The sequence below is a fragment of the Vipera berus genome (genome assembly GCF_964194415.1).
Source record: "Vipera berus genome assembly, chromosome: 4".
In the NCBI taxonomy this organism is placed as follows: Eukaryota; Metazoa; Chordata; class Lepidosauria; order Squamata; family Viperidae; genus Vipera; species Vipera berus.
Window position 1 is genome coordinate 30,154,119 of NC_138206.1, and position 18,107 is coordinate 30,172,225.

At 40.3% G+C, this 18,107-nt stretch overlaps 1 protein-coding gene across 2 annotated transcripts in view; it reads left to right on the forward strand.

Moving 5' to 3' along the window:
- The window catches only part of LSAMP (limbic system associated membrane protein), a gene marked incomplete at both ends in the record, with an annotated part of 501,998 nt that extends 484,186 nt beyond the window's left edge, over positions 1-17,812 (forward strand). For both annotated transcript variants that reach the window (XM_081327926.1, XM_081327927.1), the window contains one exon: positions 17,715-17,812. In XM_081327926.1, the coding sequence (XP_081184052.1) occupies positions 17,715-17,812 (98 nt within the window). The remainder of the gene's footprint in view (positions 1-17,714) is intronic.
- Positions 17,813-18,107: the final 295 nt, after the last annotated feature.

Consider the following 18,107-nt stretch of genomic DNA (forward strand, 5'->3'; position numbering starts at 1 on the left):
GTTCATGCCAATACTTTCAGACATCAAATTGTCACATAAATTCCAAAGTATCATTTTCACCATTAATCACATTATTTCATTATAAACTCTCTTTTCATGTTTGCTACACCCACTTATTAGATGGTCAAGTCTCATCTTTGTGAATTATCTACATTTTTTAGTTGTATTCAATTTTTATGTATCCATTCTTAAACCATTCCCAAGTTTTGTTACTGTTTCGCTTGCTTTCAATTTCTTTCTGGTATTGACCATGCCAAAGTTTCTTTTAAATTTATTATTTGCTGTTGTATCAGTTTGGATTCTGCTTTTGATTCTGCCACACTCAAAATGTTTTCCTTACAGACATCTATTAATATTGTATATTTTTGCATATTTTATGTAATCTTTTAAAATCTTTTTCTGATTTCATTCTCCTCAGTCTGCTTCAGTTACAACCAACCAATATATGACAACTCACTACAGCCAACTCACCACAGGGCAACTTGCCATGGGACAAATTATTTAAAATAATTTAAAAAATATTTTAACTTTTGTCATTCACATTTCATTTTATCTCCTCTTTGGCATCCTTTCTTTAACGATTATATTCCAATATTTTTTTTTATATTAGTGTAATGCTTTTCACATTGCGAGTTGTCACACAACAGTTGGCCATGGCAAATTGTCCCACGGTGAATTGGCCACAACAAGTTTGCTGCAGCAAGTTGGCTATGGCAAATTGTTCCATTCCACCAGTATATATGTAGGAATTTTGGAAGATAAACTAGTGTTCTGAAGATTGAATTCAGGGAGATGCAATACTCGGCGTGATTCAGACAGAAGGGATAGGACAATACACTGTTATCCTTCTCTTACCCATTATTCTGTACAATAAAGATTTCCACATTACATTTGCAAATTTCCAGGAAGTTTTGAAAAAGCTTTAGCAAAACATAATTTGTATCTATAATATTCTCCTTGTCTTACTTCAGTATTAATTTTAGAGTTGAATATAAATGGTGTCCTGAAATTCTTTGTGAACAGAGTTATTGGTGGACAATGTCTATGAATTTCATAAGAGAAAGAGAATTTTTCCAAATTTCTACAGTGTAAAACTTGCCCTTAACCTAGGGAAAAGCTCAGTGAGGTTTAATTAATATTTAACTGAATGCTAAGGCAGAGCTTTTCAACCAGTGGTACGAGTAACACCTGTGGTACATTGGCACCTGGCAGGTGGTATGCGACCATCCTAGAAAAGTGGTAGCAGGGGAGGGGAATGAGCTGAACTGGTGGCAGCACTGCACAAGCCTGAGCAAGAGACGGCTGGAGCTGCAGGGCTGTCAGGGCTCAGCAAAAGCGTCAGGATCAGCGCTTCTTCGGGGCTGTCATGGCTCAGTGGAAATGGCAGGATCAGCACCAGGGTCCAGCTGGAGCTCGGCGCTGATCCCAGTGCTTCTGCTGAGCCCAGAAGAGGCGCCGATCAGCTGGAATGTTGCAGCATCTCCAGGGTCTTGTGATTTACATTCAGATGCTTGGCAACTGATTCATATTTATGATGGTCACAGTGTCCCAGCGTCATGTGAAGTGATCAAAACCTGCTGCAACCACTCAGCAGACGGGGGAAATAAAAACCAAACACCCCCACCCCACCCCCACTGCCAATCCTCAACAGAAATGCTCACAACAATGAAAACCTCGGACAGGAGGAAGAGCTCCTCCAGGTGGGCAGGCAGGTGTCTTGCTCGGCTGTGGCTTGGGGAGCACTTTTTTCAGTGCCATTGTAACTTCAAACAGTCATTAAGCGAACTGTTGTAAGTCAAGGACAACCTGTACTTCACTTTTTTCCTTTTTTTTTTTGGTCATCACGTTTTTGACACCTTGCTAGGTGACTGGTGGTACTCGGATGTTGCCATATCCTAAAAGTGATACAATGGGTGAAAAGGTTGAAAAGCCCTGTGCTAAGGAACAGGGTGTGCAGGCTGTAGAACCCTGAACAGATGACTGTTTACATGACAAAAGGCAGGAAGCTCACGCTTTGAAAGTTAGAATATTCACACACAATATTCATAATAAAATATTATTAAATAATAATAAATAATTATTAAATAATAATAAAATAAAGAACATTCCACCCTTGAAATATCAATTTTCTTTTCAGTTTCTTTCACCAAACTGAAAGAAAATTGCTACCAAAAATGCAGGAAAAAATATCTGCACTTAGCTGCAAAAATTGGAATAATTTTCTATAATTCCTTCCCAAAGATTTTATTGAGGAACAAGTACTTTGGGAGATCCATATTTTACTAGCACCTTCCTACTGCTTTGCCAGCCTTCCTGCTGACCTGCCAATTCCTAAAATCTTCCAACATCTTTAACTGCATGATTTACCACAATTATAAAAAAAAATCATTCAATTTAATATGGATTTACGATATATGAGATGTATGTTAGAAAAAAAAAATTAAAAACTGGGTTTGGGAAAAGCACATCAAACTGACCAATCCCTGTCCCTTATGAATTTGTGCCTGGTAAAGCTATCACCAAAATGAGAATCTCCAGATATTTTGTCTCATCTAGCCCTATAGGCTAGTCTTCAGACCTTCCCTAAGGTGGTTCTTCGCTGTCTTCATCCTCCATAGTTAAGTCATGTCTGTCACCACTTGGAAAGATGAAGGTGTCAAAGGCAAACTGCTTTTGTCATGTTGTAACTTCCTTTATTATGCCCTGCCACCATTCCTGTATAGTAAGAATAAGTGGAAATGTTTGCTTTTCTTTTTTTAAAAAAAACACCTTATCAACATGTACATATTTCTTCATAAATAGGACAGAATCAATTTTAAAATACTAAATAGAGAAAAAAGCAAAATGGAGAGATTCATCCACTTAGGCAAAGGAGTCTGAGAATTGTACTTCACATTGATTTTTTTTATTGACAGAGTCTGTATTAGTCATAACATAGTCTTCCTCCTGCTGAGAGAAGCTGTTCCTATTGAATTTGGCTGGTGTGGCTAAATGAAAATGTTGTCAGTTCATTTTATTTTCATTTTTTTTTATTTTATGAACATAGATTAGTTTTTGGAATTTGTTCATAAACAGGAGAGAAGGAAACTGATTAAAAAAACAAAACAGAAGGAACAGGTCTGGTTCATGACATCAGAAGCCTAGATAAATTCATGAAGTTATAAACCATCAATGTATATATTCCATCAGATCTAACTGAAATCTGAGTCTCAATTTTTTTAAAAAAATGAAGTATTTGCTCACAAGATCCTTTCATTCAAAAACAAATATCTAGTACTTAAACATATTTTGTTTATACTTTACATTTACTTTTTTATTTTTGATATTTGTTGTTTAAATTATTGCAAGTATTGATGATTCTTAGGCATAGAGATCAAAAAAGGTGAAACTGTGAACAGATTAATGTTCAAAATACAAGAAATTATACTGCGTGTACTAATACGCCACCTTGTGGCAAAAGAATATACATTTTACCAGACATAAAGTATCTTGAGTATCTGTGCCACAAGATGGCAGAAATAAAATACAAAGGTCATTTAAACATGATATTTCTATCTATATGTAGTTTGAATGAGGTACATTCACATTATATTCCTTAAAAAATTGTAATCTATGCTAAATTAAATCTTCTCTAATCACTTCTGAAATACTTGCTCTGTAAGTATATGAAAAACAGAGTATTTTTAGGAATATAAATCCCTCTAAATTTTCTTCTGGATTACAGTGGTATTCACATATAAATCTTTACTTGCCTTAGTTTGTCTATTGAAGTTAGAAAAAAGTTACTTTTCTAATAAGAAATATCAGTATATATAGAGGCAGTTTTATTTAGTGTTATGATTGGGAGAAACTCTCCAGAAACTCAGGAGGAATTGTCCATATTCTGTTATAACTCCACAAATCTAGAATTCCCTAAAATTCTGTAAGTTAAAAAAGAAAAAAAAGAAAAAACCCTTTTTCACAAGGAAGAATCCAAATAGTTCTCAAAAGAAGTACAGGCACCTTTTATATAACTTTGGTTGTCTTGACACTGATAAAAGATACGGAGTTTTACCTCCTGAATATATAAAACAATGGTCTGTCTTCCTTGTTAGACCAGATTGTGTTTCAGTTTCCCATAAACATTGGTTTTCCTAATAACATCTACCAAGCAATCACAAAATATTCTGGTCCCTTTTTCACAGTACTAATTGAATCAATGAAAGAGTTTAATATTTCTTGGGAACACCAAAAAGGGTTCAATTAATCCAGTCCATCTTCAAGGAAGATACATTTACGAATGAAGGCAAATGAAGGATCCTGCAAGACACATTTAAACAAATCCGGGTATTCACATGAATAATATACTGTAGGAAGATATAGGCAGTCACTTGTCCTGTTTTGAGTAAGAAAAATTGCTGAAGATAAAAAAGGCTGACAAAGCAGAATTCTCCTTTGCAAGGTTCATTGTCAAGTGCTGTCACCATGAAATACATCTCCCTAATCTAAACTGGTAGCTCTACCCAAACTAGGTAGCCAATGGAAAGAATATAGCAATGCCATTGGAGGCTATCCAAACTGATAGTCCAAGGGCTAATGGAATAATAAAATGTATCAGGATTCTGTGCAGTGGTGGAATTCAAATATGTGAACAACCGATTCTCTGTGTGGATGCCGCTTCCAGAAGTCCGTTCTGGGCCTGGGCAACAAAAACATTAGCTACGGGTTCTGCTGAACTGGTTGCGAACTGGCTGAATCCCATGGCTGATTCTATGCAGTATGCCAAAAATGGCAGTTTGAATCTAGTGAGTGTGAACATATGCCACCAGCTGTAAGCAAGTGGAATTGTTTATAGCTTTTGCTAAAGCACCCATCTTGGAAGATTTGTGGGGTGCAAGTTGCAAGCTGGGCACATTTGGGGCCATCTCCTATTGGCCAAAGGTATCCAGAGTGCAGGATCCTACAACAGAAAGTCTTCAGGCTTTTTGATTTGCTGGAAGCTTCTCAAAAGATAATTAATACCCCTGGCCTTTCTCAACAACTTAGCAACATGGACAGTCACTTTTTTCTTAGAAGCAGCTGCTCAAAAAGCATATTTAAGAATTACCTTTCATTTGAAGCTGCATTCTTCAAAGTTTTGCACACAGTCTTCATCTAAAAAGAACGAATAGAATAGAATAGAATAGAATAGAATAGAATAGAATAGAATAGAATAGAATAGAATAGAATAGAATAGAATAGAATAGAATAGAATAGAATAGAATAGAATAGAATAGAATAGAATAGAGCTGAAAGGTCTTCTAGTCCAGCCCCCTGCTCAAGTAGGAGAACCTATACCATCTCAGACAAGTGACTGTCTACCTCTTTTTAAAAATCTCCAGTAATGAAGGGCCTACTGGTTAATTGTCCTCACTGTCAGGAAGTTTCTCCTTAATTCCAGGTTGTGTCTCTCTTTGTTCAGTTTCCAACCATTGTTTCTTGTCCTGCCCTCTGGTGCTTTGGTGAAAAACGTGAGCCCCTCTTCTTTGTGGCAGCCACTCAAATACTGGAATGGTGCTATCATGTCTCACCTATTTCTTCTTTTGTTTAGACTAGCCAAACCCAAGTCCTGCAGCCATTCTTCTTATGTTTCAGTCTCCAGGCCTTTGATCATCTTATAGTTGCTCTTCTCAGAATGTTTTCCAAACTCTTAACATCTTTTTTGTGATATTGTGACCAAAATTGGCTGCAGTATTCCAGGTGTGGTCTTACTAGGATTTATAAAGTGGTACTAATACCTCACATGATCTTGATTCTATGCCTCTGTTTGTACAACCCAGGATTGTATTAGTTTTTTTTTGGCTGCTGCTGCACACTGCTGGCTCATGGTTAAGTGATTGTCCACTAGGACTCCAAGGTCCCTCTCACAGTTACTGTTTTTAAGCCAGGTCTTGCCCAATCTGTACTTGCACCTTTGATTTTTCATGCCTAAATGTAAAACTTTGCTTTTCTCCACATTGAAACTCATTTTGTTGGACAGGGCCCATTGTTCAAGTTTGGATCCTGAGTTTATCTTCTGGGGTATTGGCTACTTCTGCCAGTTTGGTGTCATCTGCAAATTTGATGAGTTCCCCTTCAAATCCTTCATCTAAATCAAGAGTACTGGGCCTAAGACGGAACCTTGTGGTACCCCACTGCTTACTTCTCTCCATGTGGATGTAATCCCATTGAGGACTACTCATTGAGTACGGTTTGCCAGCCAGCTACAGATCCATCTGGTTGTGGTTTTGTCTATTCCACCTTTTTCTAGCTTACCAAGGAGTAGTACTTTATCAAATGCCTTACTGTAGTCTACGTATACTATGTCCACAGTATTTTGCTGGTGTATTAGTTTAGTCACTTTGTCGAAGAATGAAATAAGATTGGTTTGGCATGATTTGTTTTTAACAAGCCTGTGCTGGCTACTAGTTATAACTTTGTTTCTTCTAGTTGTTTGCAGATCTGTTTTTTGATTATCTTTTCTAGGATCTTCCCAGGTTTTGATGTTAAACTGATTGGTCTGTAGTTTCCTGGGTCCATTATTTTTTTTCCTTTCTTGAAGATGGGAACCACGTCAGCCCTTTTCCAATCCTCAGGTACTTCCCCAGTGCTCAAGGATTTTTGAAAGATGTGGTGCAGTGGTTCTGAGATAACATCTGCCAGCTCCTTCAGAACTCTGGGATGTAATCTGTCAGACCCCGGTGATTTATATTCATCAAGGTTGGATAGGTGTTCTCTTACCATTTTTTTTGCTTAATTTAATTTTTATTTCTAATTTGTCTTTTGCAGTGGGTTTTTGGTTATGTTGGGCTATGATTTCTTTTTGTGTGAAGACTGATGTAAAGTATGAGTTAAGCAGTTCTGCTTTCTCCCTGTTGCCTGTTATTTCCTTGCCATCTTCTCTCTTTAGTGGACCTACAGTTTCCTTGACTTTTTTCTTCTTGTTAATATGTTGGAAGAAACTTTTTTTTATTATCCATAATTTCTGTTGCAAGTCTTTGTTCGTTCTGAGCTTTTGTTTTCCTGACTTCATCTTTACATATTCTGGCTGTCTGCTGATAATTGGCCTTAGTTATGTGCCCCTCTTTCCTTTTTATCTTTCAGTTTGTCAGAGAGATCTTTGTGCAGCCATGCTGGTTTCTTCTTGAATTTCTTGTTTTTCTTTTTCAGTGGTATTGTGCTGGTCTGGGCTTTTATGATTGCATTTCTCAGTTTCCCACACTTCTTGGGTTGTTTTCCACTTTAAGATTTTCATCCATGGTTTCCTAGTTTCTCTCTGAGTTTGATAAAGTCAGCTTTTTTGAAGTTCAAGACACTGGTTGGATTGTTTTCTGTTGCTAGTGTTTTCTGTAGCATTATATTAAATTCCACTATGACGTGGTCACTTTCGCCCAAAGTTCCGGCAACTTCAACTCCCTCTATCACGTCTTCTCTATTAGTTAGAATTAAGTCCAGTATAGCTTTATATCTAGTTCTGTCCTCCACCTTTTAGATGACAAAGTTGTTGGCTACGTTGGTTAGGAATTTGTTTCATCTCCCACTCGCTACAGAGTTTGTCTCCCAGTTGATATCTGGATACTTGAAGTCTCCCATTACAATTGTGATATGCTTCCTACATACATTTGTTAACTGGTTGACAAAAAGTTCATCTCTTTCTTCTGATTGGTTGGGTGGTCTATAATATACACCTATGGTAATGTCACTTTTTTCTCTTTTATATTGACCCATATGCATTCTGGAGAGATTTTATCTTTGATCATGTGGATTTCTGTAGATATGTAGTATTATCTTACATATAGACTATAGTGCAACTCCCCTTTCTCTTTTTGTAGACCTATTTCTTTTGAGCAATGTGTATTCATCCATCAGTCTATTCCATTCATGGGTTTCTCCCACCAGGTTTTTGTAATACTAACTATGTCATACCCTCCCTCATGTACTATTGCTTCTAGTTCGCCCTGTTTGTTCCCCAAGCTTTGAGCATTTGTATATAAGCATTTAAGGCTTTTATGCCTGTCTGTGAGTATGTTTCCTGCGTCTTATGAATGTTATTTGAGTTTTTCTTTTTTCTCATCTCTGCCCACTTCATTGTTTGACTTGTTTTCTTGGGATTTATGATTGGTTATGGGTTCTAGAGATTCTGAAGATTAGTCACACTTCCCCCTCAAGTTTAGTTTAGTTTAGTTTAAAGCCCTCCTTTAGTTTAAAGCACCAGTACAGTAGTACTCCATATTGGGAAGAAATGAATACTGGAGAAAATGCAGCAATTCCTCTTAATCTCTGTTTTAAACACACACACACACACACACACACACACACACACACACACAGAGAGAGAGAGAGAGAGAGAGAGAGAGAGAGAGAGAGAGAGAGAGAGAAAGAAAGAAAGAAAGAAAGAAAGAAAGAAAGAAAGAAAGAAAGAAAGAAAGAAAGAAAGAAAGAAAGAAAGAAAGAAAAAGAAAGAAAGAAAGAAAGAAAGAAAGAAAGAAAGAAAGAAAGAAAGAGAAAGAAAGAAAGAGAGAGAGAGAGGCTTTCAGCATTTTAATATTGCAGTTTAGTTAGGGATTCCACATTCACATTTAAATAAGTGCTTTCATCGGTATTGTATTTGTGCAACTAACTCTCCTATATTACTATTATGCCATCATAGCAGTTTTTCGTTCATTGATTACATTATATTTATTTATCTAGCCTAGGTATCAGACCACATGTTTTATAGATCTGCATGCCTTTTGCTATCCACTAAAGTTTTCTGGAAAATAAAGTTCTGATTGCAACTTTCAGCCCTTCCTACTAGCCTGTTCTTTTTACTCCTGTTACAAATTGTCCCATCAAATAAAATTGCAAATGCACCATTGAAAAGAATCAAATAAAAAAACAGTTCAATCTATAATTGAGTTGCTACAAGTCTGAAGTAAAATATGACAGAACAGACATGCAAAGAAATAGAAGGAAATAGGAAAGTTGGGTCTGCTTTAACTTCAGAATGGATTAGCGTGAATTAATGTGCAGCTAATATGTTAGAAGAAAAGATGCATGAATTAAAGAAACACTAACCAAATCAGCTTGAATTAGCTATAAGCTAATCTTTTCACAGTCCTGAAATGAGCATAACAAGGATCAATTTAGCAGACATTTTGCAATGTTTATTCAATGTTTTTTTTTATTTTTCTCTATACAATACCGTACATTTTACACTCACTGTAATAGGAGCTATCTTGCAGCAGAGGGCACCAAAGACTACCACATAGATGTATGCATTTAGTGGTGTAAATCAAAGATTGTAATGAAAAGCTAAAGAAATATTTTATGATCTAACAATCTCAGAAATTTTGAAATTCATCATATCTAAAAACATTGTTTACAATTAATAATAGGAGAAACAATATTAAACACTCATAATTCAAACAAAAAAGCATTTATTACAATAAGCTAACTCTCTGAAACAAGTAGCTATTTTAATAACTTTTCCCCTGCTTTCATTTTGATTAATGTATTAATCAATTATGAAAATAAATTTTCTAGCAAATATATCATGACAACGTGGGCTGGCCTGCACTTCCAAACTTTAAAGAAGGATACACTGCCAGTTAATCAAGATCACGTGAAGTGTTAATACCACTTTATAACGCCTTGGTAAAGCCACACTTGGACTACTGCATCCAGTTTTGGTCACCACGATGTAAAACAGATGTTGAGACTCTAGAAAGAATACCGATAAGAGCAACAAAGATGATTAGGGGACAGGAGGCTAAAACATATAAGGAATGGTTGCTGGAATTGGGTATGTCTAGTTTAATGAAGAGAAGCATGAGGGCTGACATTATAACAGTGTTCCAATATGTCAGGGGTTGCCACAAAGAAGAGGGAGTCAAGCCAAAGCACCTGAAGGCAAGACAAGAAGCAGTGGATGGAAACTAAACAAAGAGATAAACAACCTAGAACTAAGGAGAAATTTCCTGACAGTTAGAAAAATTAATCAGTGGAACAACCTGCCTCCAGAAGCTGTGAATTCTCCAACACTGGAAGTTTTTAAGAAGAGACTGGACAGCCATTTGTCTGAAATGGTATAGGGTTTCCTGCCTGAGCAGAGGGTTGGACTAAATGACCTCCAAGGTCCCTTCCAACTTTATTATTATTATAGTTCTTCTTTATAATTTTTTTTCTTTTATTCCAAGTTTTCTTGAACTTTTCCTTCCTCTTCTTAATAAGTACGTAAGCTTGGACATCAATCAGTCTGGCACTTCCTACGACTAAGAGGGGAACTGGCCCAAGGTCACTAAGATGCCTTTATGAATAAGGTGAGAATCAAACTCACCATCTGGTTTCCAGTCTTGTTACCTTAACCACTATATCACACTGGGTGTCTCTCTTTCAGCAATGCATTATACTTATACTTGCAATGCATTATACCGTACTTATACTTGCTATCCAAATTTGCTATCTTTGAATCATGCTGGCATATAGCAGAACTTTCCCCAACTGATGTTCTCCAGATTTGCTTGAAATCTGGATATGAGCATATTTGGATTGCTACAGCCTGGGCAGACTACTAGATCACGGGTCGGCAAACCGTGGCTCTGGAGCCACATGCGGCTCTTTCAGCCTCCTCCGCCATTTGGAGAAAGAGAGAGAGACAAAGAGAGGCACTTGTGCTTCCCTTTTCTCTCTCTCTCTCTCTCTCTCTCTCTCTCTCTCTCTCTCTCTCTCTCTCTCTCTCTCTCTCTCATGTAGACTTGCCCCCTCGCGGGGCTCCTGATTAGCCCTGTGCCTGGGCGCTCCTCCCCCTGGGAGAAGAGCAACCAGGAAGTCCCTTTCCCAGACTGGCCCTGTCCAAGGCACACGTGGCGGGGTAGGCCCGGGATCCCCACTGGGAGCGGCCCACCGGAGCCTCCACTGAGCAGGCCAGCTATCCTGAAAGCCGCTGCCCTGAAGGAACTAAGCCCCTATGATCTCCAGCTGGCTGGGAAGGCGCGCTGGAGTCCTGGTTGCTGGGAAGGCGATTGGCCCGCTCCTCTCCCATTGCCCGAAAGAGGTAAACAATTAGTCCCCATTGCTGGGTATTCCCCGCATGCAGGGCTTACATTGGTGGCGGAGACGCAGTGAGGGAGAGAGAGAGAGAGAGAGAGGTGGTGGCAGGGGGAGTCGCCCTCACTGACATTCTGAGTCAAAAATTCCAGGTCATGCTCTTCCTCCCTTTTTTTTGAGCCCCCATCTTTTCTTTCCCTTCCTCTCACTTGCTCTTGTTTTCTTTCTGCATTGGAACTTTAGGTTTTGGAAGCTGGAAAGGGAAAGGAAGGGTGTGTGTGTGTGCGCGCGCATGCACACATGCTGGGAAGGGAAAGGAAGGTGTGTGTGTGTGTGTGTGTGTGTGTGTGTGTGTGTATGTCCTGGGAAAGAAAAGGAAGGTGTGTGTGTGTGCCTGCATGTATCAGCGCGCGCATGTCTGCCTTTAAATCATGCATGCCTTTCATTATTTTTTATGATGACGAGGGAATTGCAGGAAAAAGAGAGGGCCGGTGAGCTCAGGGCTTGCAGGAGGGAAGAACCGCGCGATTGGAGGGCAAACTTAAACAACGAAAGCAGAGTCTACCTCGGTTTACCCTTTCTCTCCGCTGAGCGCGATCACAAGCTTGCTGCCTGCCCAGGCCCTCAGCCTCCTGGCCTGGCCGCTCTCCTCACTCCCGCTCTTCTCCGGCCTGACCTGCTGCCCCAGTTGGCATTCTTACAGATTCCACCCCCAACAAATAAATAAATAAATAGAAAAGGCTGATTTTAAAGGTTGTCCAGCTAAAAGGGAGGAAAGAAGTTGGGCTGGACCACTCTGGAAAGGCGAGCAGGCAGCGCTTCTGCATGGGCTGGTTGGGCTTTCAGCAGGTTTCACCTGCAATTAAAGCAGGGTGAGGTTTTTGGCTTAGGGGAGGCTGAGGGGGGGAGCTGCTTGTGGGACCATGTGTCTGCTCACATAAGTGCAAATGTGTTTCTTTTGCAGGGAGGCTGCTTTGCTGAAGGTTATATCTTCCTTCCTTCCTTCCTTCCTTCCTTTTCTACCTGTTTTTTCTTTCTTCGGTGGCTTCAGAGTGCCCCGCGCGGGTGGCTTCCAAGCGCCCTCCACATTCTTCACCTCTCCCTGCTTTCTTCCTCCAGAGAAATCCTTGTCTTTTCAAGAGGGGCAGAAGTGATGGCCCTTTTGCAAGCAGGAAATCTTGCAGGTCTCCTTGTGAAACCCAAGATACGGGGCAAGCCAGGGAAAGAATGTGTGTGGGGGGGAATCCCTGGCTGCAATTCCCATGCAAGATTTCCTGCTTGCAAAAGGGCAATCACTTCTGCCTCTCTTGCAAACCCCTTCTCAGAGCATCCAGGATGGGGAAACCCCCTGCCCCACCGCCTGCCTTCTCCTTTTATTCTGCAAGGGAGGGGAGGAGGAAGCGTAGAAGCAGTGGGCGAGATTGCAGCCCAGCCCAGAGAAGGGGAAGGAAAAGCTGGTTGGAGAATGCGGCTTTTTCCCCCCACCCCTGGAGGGAGAAGCCTCCCTTGCCTGCCAACACAAAGCTGCCAGCCACGTGACATGCCTGGCCGCAGTGGGTCAAGCAGCAACTGTTTTCTTTCTTTCTGTTATGTATGCAGGCACCTGCATAGCAACAGCCACCAGGGGGCGTTGGCCTGAACAGTTTCGGCGGGAAACCTAGTTTCGGCGGGAAACCTAGGGCCAACCCCATTGGCTGTCCACCTACCTGGCTAGGTATTTAAGGAGGCCAGGTAACCCACATTCTCCAGTATGCTACCCCCCCAATATAGAGCTGAACACGTACTCCGGCTGGCGTCTCTTCCTTGCGTCGGACCCACTACATTACAGTGGCGACGAGGATGGGATTTGCTGCCGACAAGGAGCTGAAGTCACTTGGGGAGCGCACCGCACGCTGAAGGAAGGAGGAATCTTCCTTCCTCCCAACGCGACCGCCAGCCACCGGACCACGCCGGTCACCGCATCTGCGATCCAAGACCGTAACCAACACCGCGATGGCAAGGGCCAGACAACCCCGTGAATTCGACACCCGCCACCCCGAGACATGGGCCCGGTACCTGGCTCACGCCGAACTGTACATGCGGTTCAACCAGATCTCAGAGGATAGCACAAAGGCGGCAGCCCTGCTCTGCATCAGGGGACCCAAACTCCTAGAGATCGCTGCGAACCTGTTCACCCCAGAGGCCATCAACACCGTCGCGTACCGGGACATCGTTGCCAAGCTCAACGCCAACTTCCGTTCCCGGCGGTCCAAATTGGCTGCGAGGTCGCAGTTCGAAAAAAGGGACCAGCACCCCGACGAGTCCGGTGCCGAATTCCTTGCCGCCCTACGAGAAGCCGCCGTCGCCTGCAAGTTTTCAAACTTGGAGGAGCGGCTACGAGACCGGCTGGTTTGCGGCCTACGAGACAGGTGGCTACAAGAGCACCTGTTCGAAAGAGAGGAGGTTTCGCTCCAGGAAGCCGAAGATGCCATCCTGGCCCACGAAGCGGCCTACGGGGCCGTCCAAGCAGTCCAGGAGACCAGAACCGACAGCCACGCGGCCAGCATCCACCGGCAGGTCACCGCAGCTGAGGACGAGCAGAGCATTGACCTCCTCCAGCAGAAGTCGACCCCCGACTAGCGAGGCAGACGCCCAGACAAGCCCAGGCCCCCTAGCAACGCCACCAACCCGCAGAAGTGCGCAGGGTGTGGTGGAAACCACATGCTCAGCCTCTGTAAGTTCTGGTCGGCCACGTGTCGGGCCTGCAAGAAAACAGGCCACATAGCCACGGTCTGTCGTAGCCACCGCCCCCGAGAAGAGATTCACAAGCTACAACTGGAGGAATCGCCGTTCGAAGGTACTGGGGTCCCGACCAAAACGTGAATTGGCTATGTTGAGAGCCGGCTGGCCATTAACCACACGGGCAGCCGCCGGCTGCTCAAACCCAAAATTAGATTAACAATCCACTTGCAAGGCGTTCCTTGCAGCATGGAACTTGACTCCAGATCCGTGGTCTCCATCATTTCGGATGAGACCCTTAACTATATTAATAGCCGGAGCAAGCAGCGGATTAAATTATGGCCTACAAATTTAACCCTGACCGACTTCCAGAATTTGCCGGTCAAGGTAAGGGTGGAGGCTACCGTTTCGGTGGGTATTGTCTTCTACCCATTTACAGTTCACCATACATGCCATTTCTGCTCACTTTGTTATTCTCCAGCTGAAAGATATTTTCTGACTTCTGCTAGTGTTGCTTTCTTCACTGTGTTTTTATTTGAAATAAATTCTTGAATTTACACACACGATGCTGCCCTCTGGCCCCATTTTTTCTAAAGGTCTGTTGCAGATAGTTCTACAATCTTTCAATCATAATAATTACAACACTTGCTTAACATGAAGAACACCAGAGTTCAAAACCTTGCAGTAACTGTTTGTATTAGTAGTATTTTTGTACCTTTAATTTATCTGCCTCCTTCCTCTTAAACTGCTTAAAAAACCCCACTGACATTTTTAATTTTCCAGTCACTTGAGTTAGAATGGGGTGTTTTCGTTTTAATTTTAAAGGTTATTGTTGTATGTATGCTTTAACTTACTTATATATAATTTCAGTTTCAATTATACTTAATAAAAGTTTGTGTCTTGATTAAGACTTGCTTACAGTGCTTTCTTGAGAAGGAATAACAGCAAGGAATTGTCAAGTGGATACTGTGTTGGCCTATTGTCCAGACTGAATTCTTTATAAGTTGTAAAGGTGTTTCAGATAGGATTTTTTTTTCTTAATCTGACTTAAATTTATGATGGTAGAAACACAAGACAGGTACAGGTTAAGGATGCAGTATGGATATGCTCACAGATAGATCCATGTACTGTAGGTTTCTTGACAAGAGGATTGAAGTGACTTGCTGTTGTATTCTTGGAATAATTTTTTTGGAATTTCTTAACCTACAGCACTAATATTTCCCAATAGTCATGCATACATACTTCTGACCCTATTCAGCTGTTTGAGAACAGCAAAGTTGCTGCCACCTAGCTGGCTTTTTATATTAACGTCTCACCACATCTTATTATGATGCAATTAACTGTTTTTAAAGTATCCACAAATATTTCTCAATCTGTCCAAAGCATTTGACATAGAAAAGAAAATCTAAACTTGAATTATTAATGTTGAGTTACATGTAATACTGTTTTATCTATTATCTAGATAAAATAAATGCTTATAAAGGTTTCTGTTTCTAAGACAAATTTGCAGAGATGCTGACTAAGTAGGGTTTTGATCCAACATATATGAGTATATAATAGCCAATACAGCACTTGCCCCATCAAATTGTTAGCAGTCGTATCACTTAATTTTTCAATCAGTCTTCCATTCCCTCACCCAAATAATTGATTTTTCTTTTATTAGCCACCATTTCCTGATTGTGGGATGTGCACACATACAAACATATTTTCATCTCATTTTCTTAACATAGAGTTTTTAAGAATAATTCTGATTCAGGAGAGATTTCACATAATTTATATACTGTCATGCAAAATATAGAATTCACCATAGAATTACGTTGTTCTATAGAGTGTTACTATGGCCAATACAATTTAAGAGATCTTTGTAAGCAGGCGAGCAGTACACGTCTAAATGAAAGGATGTGCATCATGTTAGCATTTAATAGTCCTGTTATGATTCCATATTATTTGTTGCTGCAGCAGTGAATGCCTTTCATTGACCATCCCTGAGAAAAATCAAAGCTTTTCTGGAACTCCTGTTGCTCCGTTCCATGGGCCTCATGCTAGAGAACCATAAATGTTATACTGAAAATCATTCTATTTCCCCATTACCAAATAAATAATTACGCAGTCTCCTCTGGGATTGAAGCCATTTGCTGATTGGTTCCATGTTTTATTGATTAGAGTGCTGTGATGAATTGGTCCCTGAAGAGGGAATGTCTGGGCTGTAAGCAGATGGTTGAGAATGTGCAGAATTATAATGATCCTTTGCATTCAAGGGCCACCACATGATAAAAATTGGTACAGATAGAATTGGGAGAGCAGATAAAAAGAAAATTCATAGAGAGCTTTTGCTCACATCATGTAAAGGAATTTATTGTTGACCTTGGGAAGGTATGAAAGAACCATCAAAGGAAAAAAAGAAGTAAACTATTAAGGAGGGACTTGGAAAAGAGACCACAAGAAGGAAAAATGAGAAAGAATAATCACTTTATTCCACTTTGATTTTGTTTAGTACAAGATAGGATTGAGAAAAATCTGATCATGCTGCTAATATACTATAAGACAACAATGTAACATTTCTGGAATCCTTGTAATGTCTGTTTCTTGACCTTATCTACTTTGAAGAACTGATTCATTAAGATTGTCTAGATAGGAATAAGCCATTTTTTCCAACTCTACATGTTCTGAATCTAATTTGAGTTTCTGATTTCACTGAGAGTAAGAAGCATTGTGAATAGTGCACAGAGACAATGATCAACACCAATTCTTTTAGTACACCATAATACAAGATGCAGGAATCCCACTCATCTGCTTCCTTGGTTGTTGGTTATGTTTTCCAAGGAATTAAATTATCTTCCAGATAGAATTGCCTTTAAGTTGACATTTTTAATCCCTTTCTTCAAGTCAAGTATGAAACATGCTCAGGAACCTTTCTGTTTAACTTCATTTTGATTTAGTAAAACTTTGAAAAGAACTTTTGCTGCCTATAAATTCTTTCAAAGGTTGTCTAATTTTTAGTGTGATGGAAAGGAAAAAATGCACACACGCGCACACACACACACACACACACATATATGTAAATTTTAGATTGCTAACAAAGAATTAAAGGGAGACTGATATGCATTTCAAACTTATTTGTTTTCATCAGTCAGCCATACCCTTCTGAGATTTGAACCTGGGCTGATTGCACATTAGGCAGTTGTTTTAACCTCTAGGCCACAAGCTCTATCTCACTTTGTTAGCTGAGAAGCAAGGGAGATATGTGTTAAATGCTTGTTAACTATTTAGATTACCTCGCTAGGCCCCAAACATGGGACAAATCTTTATTTCCTGTTTCGGCCTAACCGAAGGCCATCCACAGGCAGTAGTCACAACAGTGACAGCTCATATTTGTGCAAATTTTAGATTGCTAACAAAGAATTAAAGAGAGACTGATATGCATTTCAAACTTATTTGTTTTCATCAGTTTTTCATTTCATCAGCATTTAACACATATCTCCGTTGCTTCTCAGCTAACAAAGTGAAATAGAGCTTGTGGCCTAGAGGTTAAAACAACTGCCTAATGTGCAATCAGCCCAGGTTCAAATCTCAGAAGGGTATGGCTGACTGATGAAAACAAATAAGTTTGAAATGCATATCAGTCTCCCTTTAATTCTTTGTTAGCAATCTAAAATTTACATAAATATGAGCTGTCACTGTTGTGACTACTGCCTGTGGATGGCCTTCGGTTAGGCCAAAACAGGAAATAAAGATTTGTCCCATGTTTGGGGCCTAGCAAGGTAATCTAACAGTTCTGTAAATTACATCCCTATCCAGTGCAGAATCCTATCCAAAGACCAAGAGTAGCCATCAGCCTGAAACCAATAGATTTCCACAGATTGAGGGAAAAAGTAGCAATGAGAATGTTATTCCCATATAATCCATTTCATATGTATCATGCCATATGTAATTTTTTGTTCTTTTTTTGTCTCCTTTTTCTTATTTCATAGGACCTGGTACAGGAATTGCAGGCAATGGATCAATGTGTCTGGCCGTACCACTGTGGCTGTTGGCAGCATCCGTGTTCTGCCTACTTAGTAAATGTTAATAACAGCTGAAATAAAAACCCAGAAACATCAAGAAAAACACACAAAGCAAAAGAAAAATCTCATACAGGAGACAGAGCAAGAGAGAGTGGGGGGAGGGAAAGGACAACTTCTTTCACAACTTTTGTGTGTGCTGCAACAAAGGGAAGAAATTTCAGTGAAAGAAGAATCAGCCACATTTATTCTAACAACTGTCAAGCCACTGACCATCTGAGAGTATGGGTGACAGATTATCACACAATGGAGGCTGAATTCTGCTAAGGATGCTGAGATGCTGTAAAAAAGAAACAATGAAAT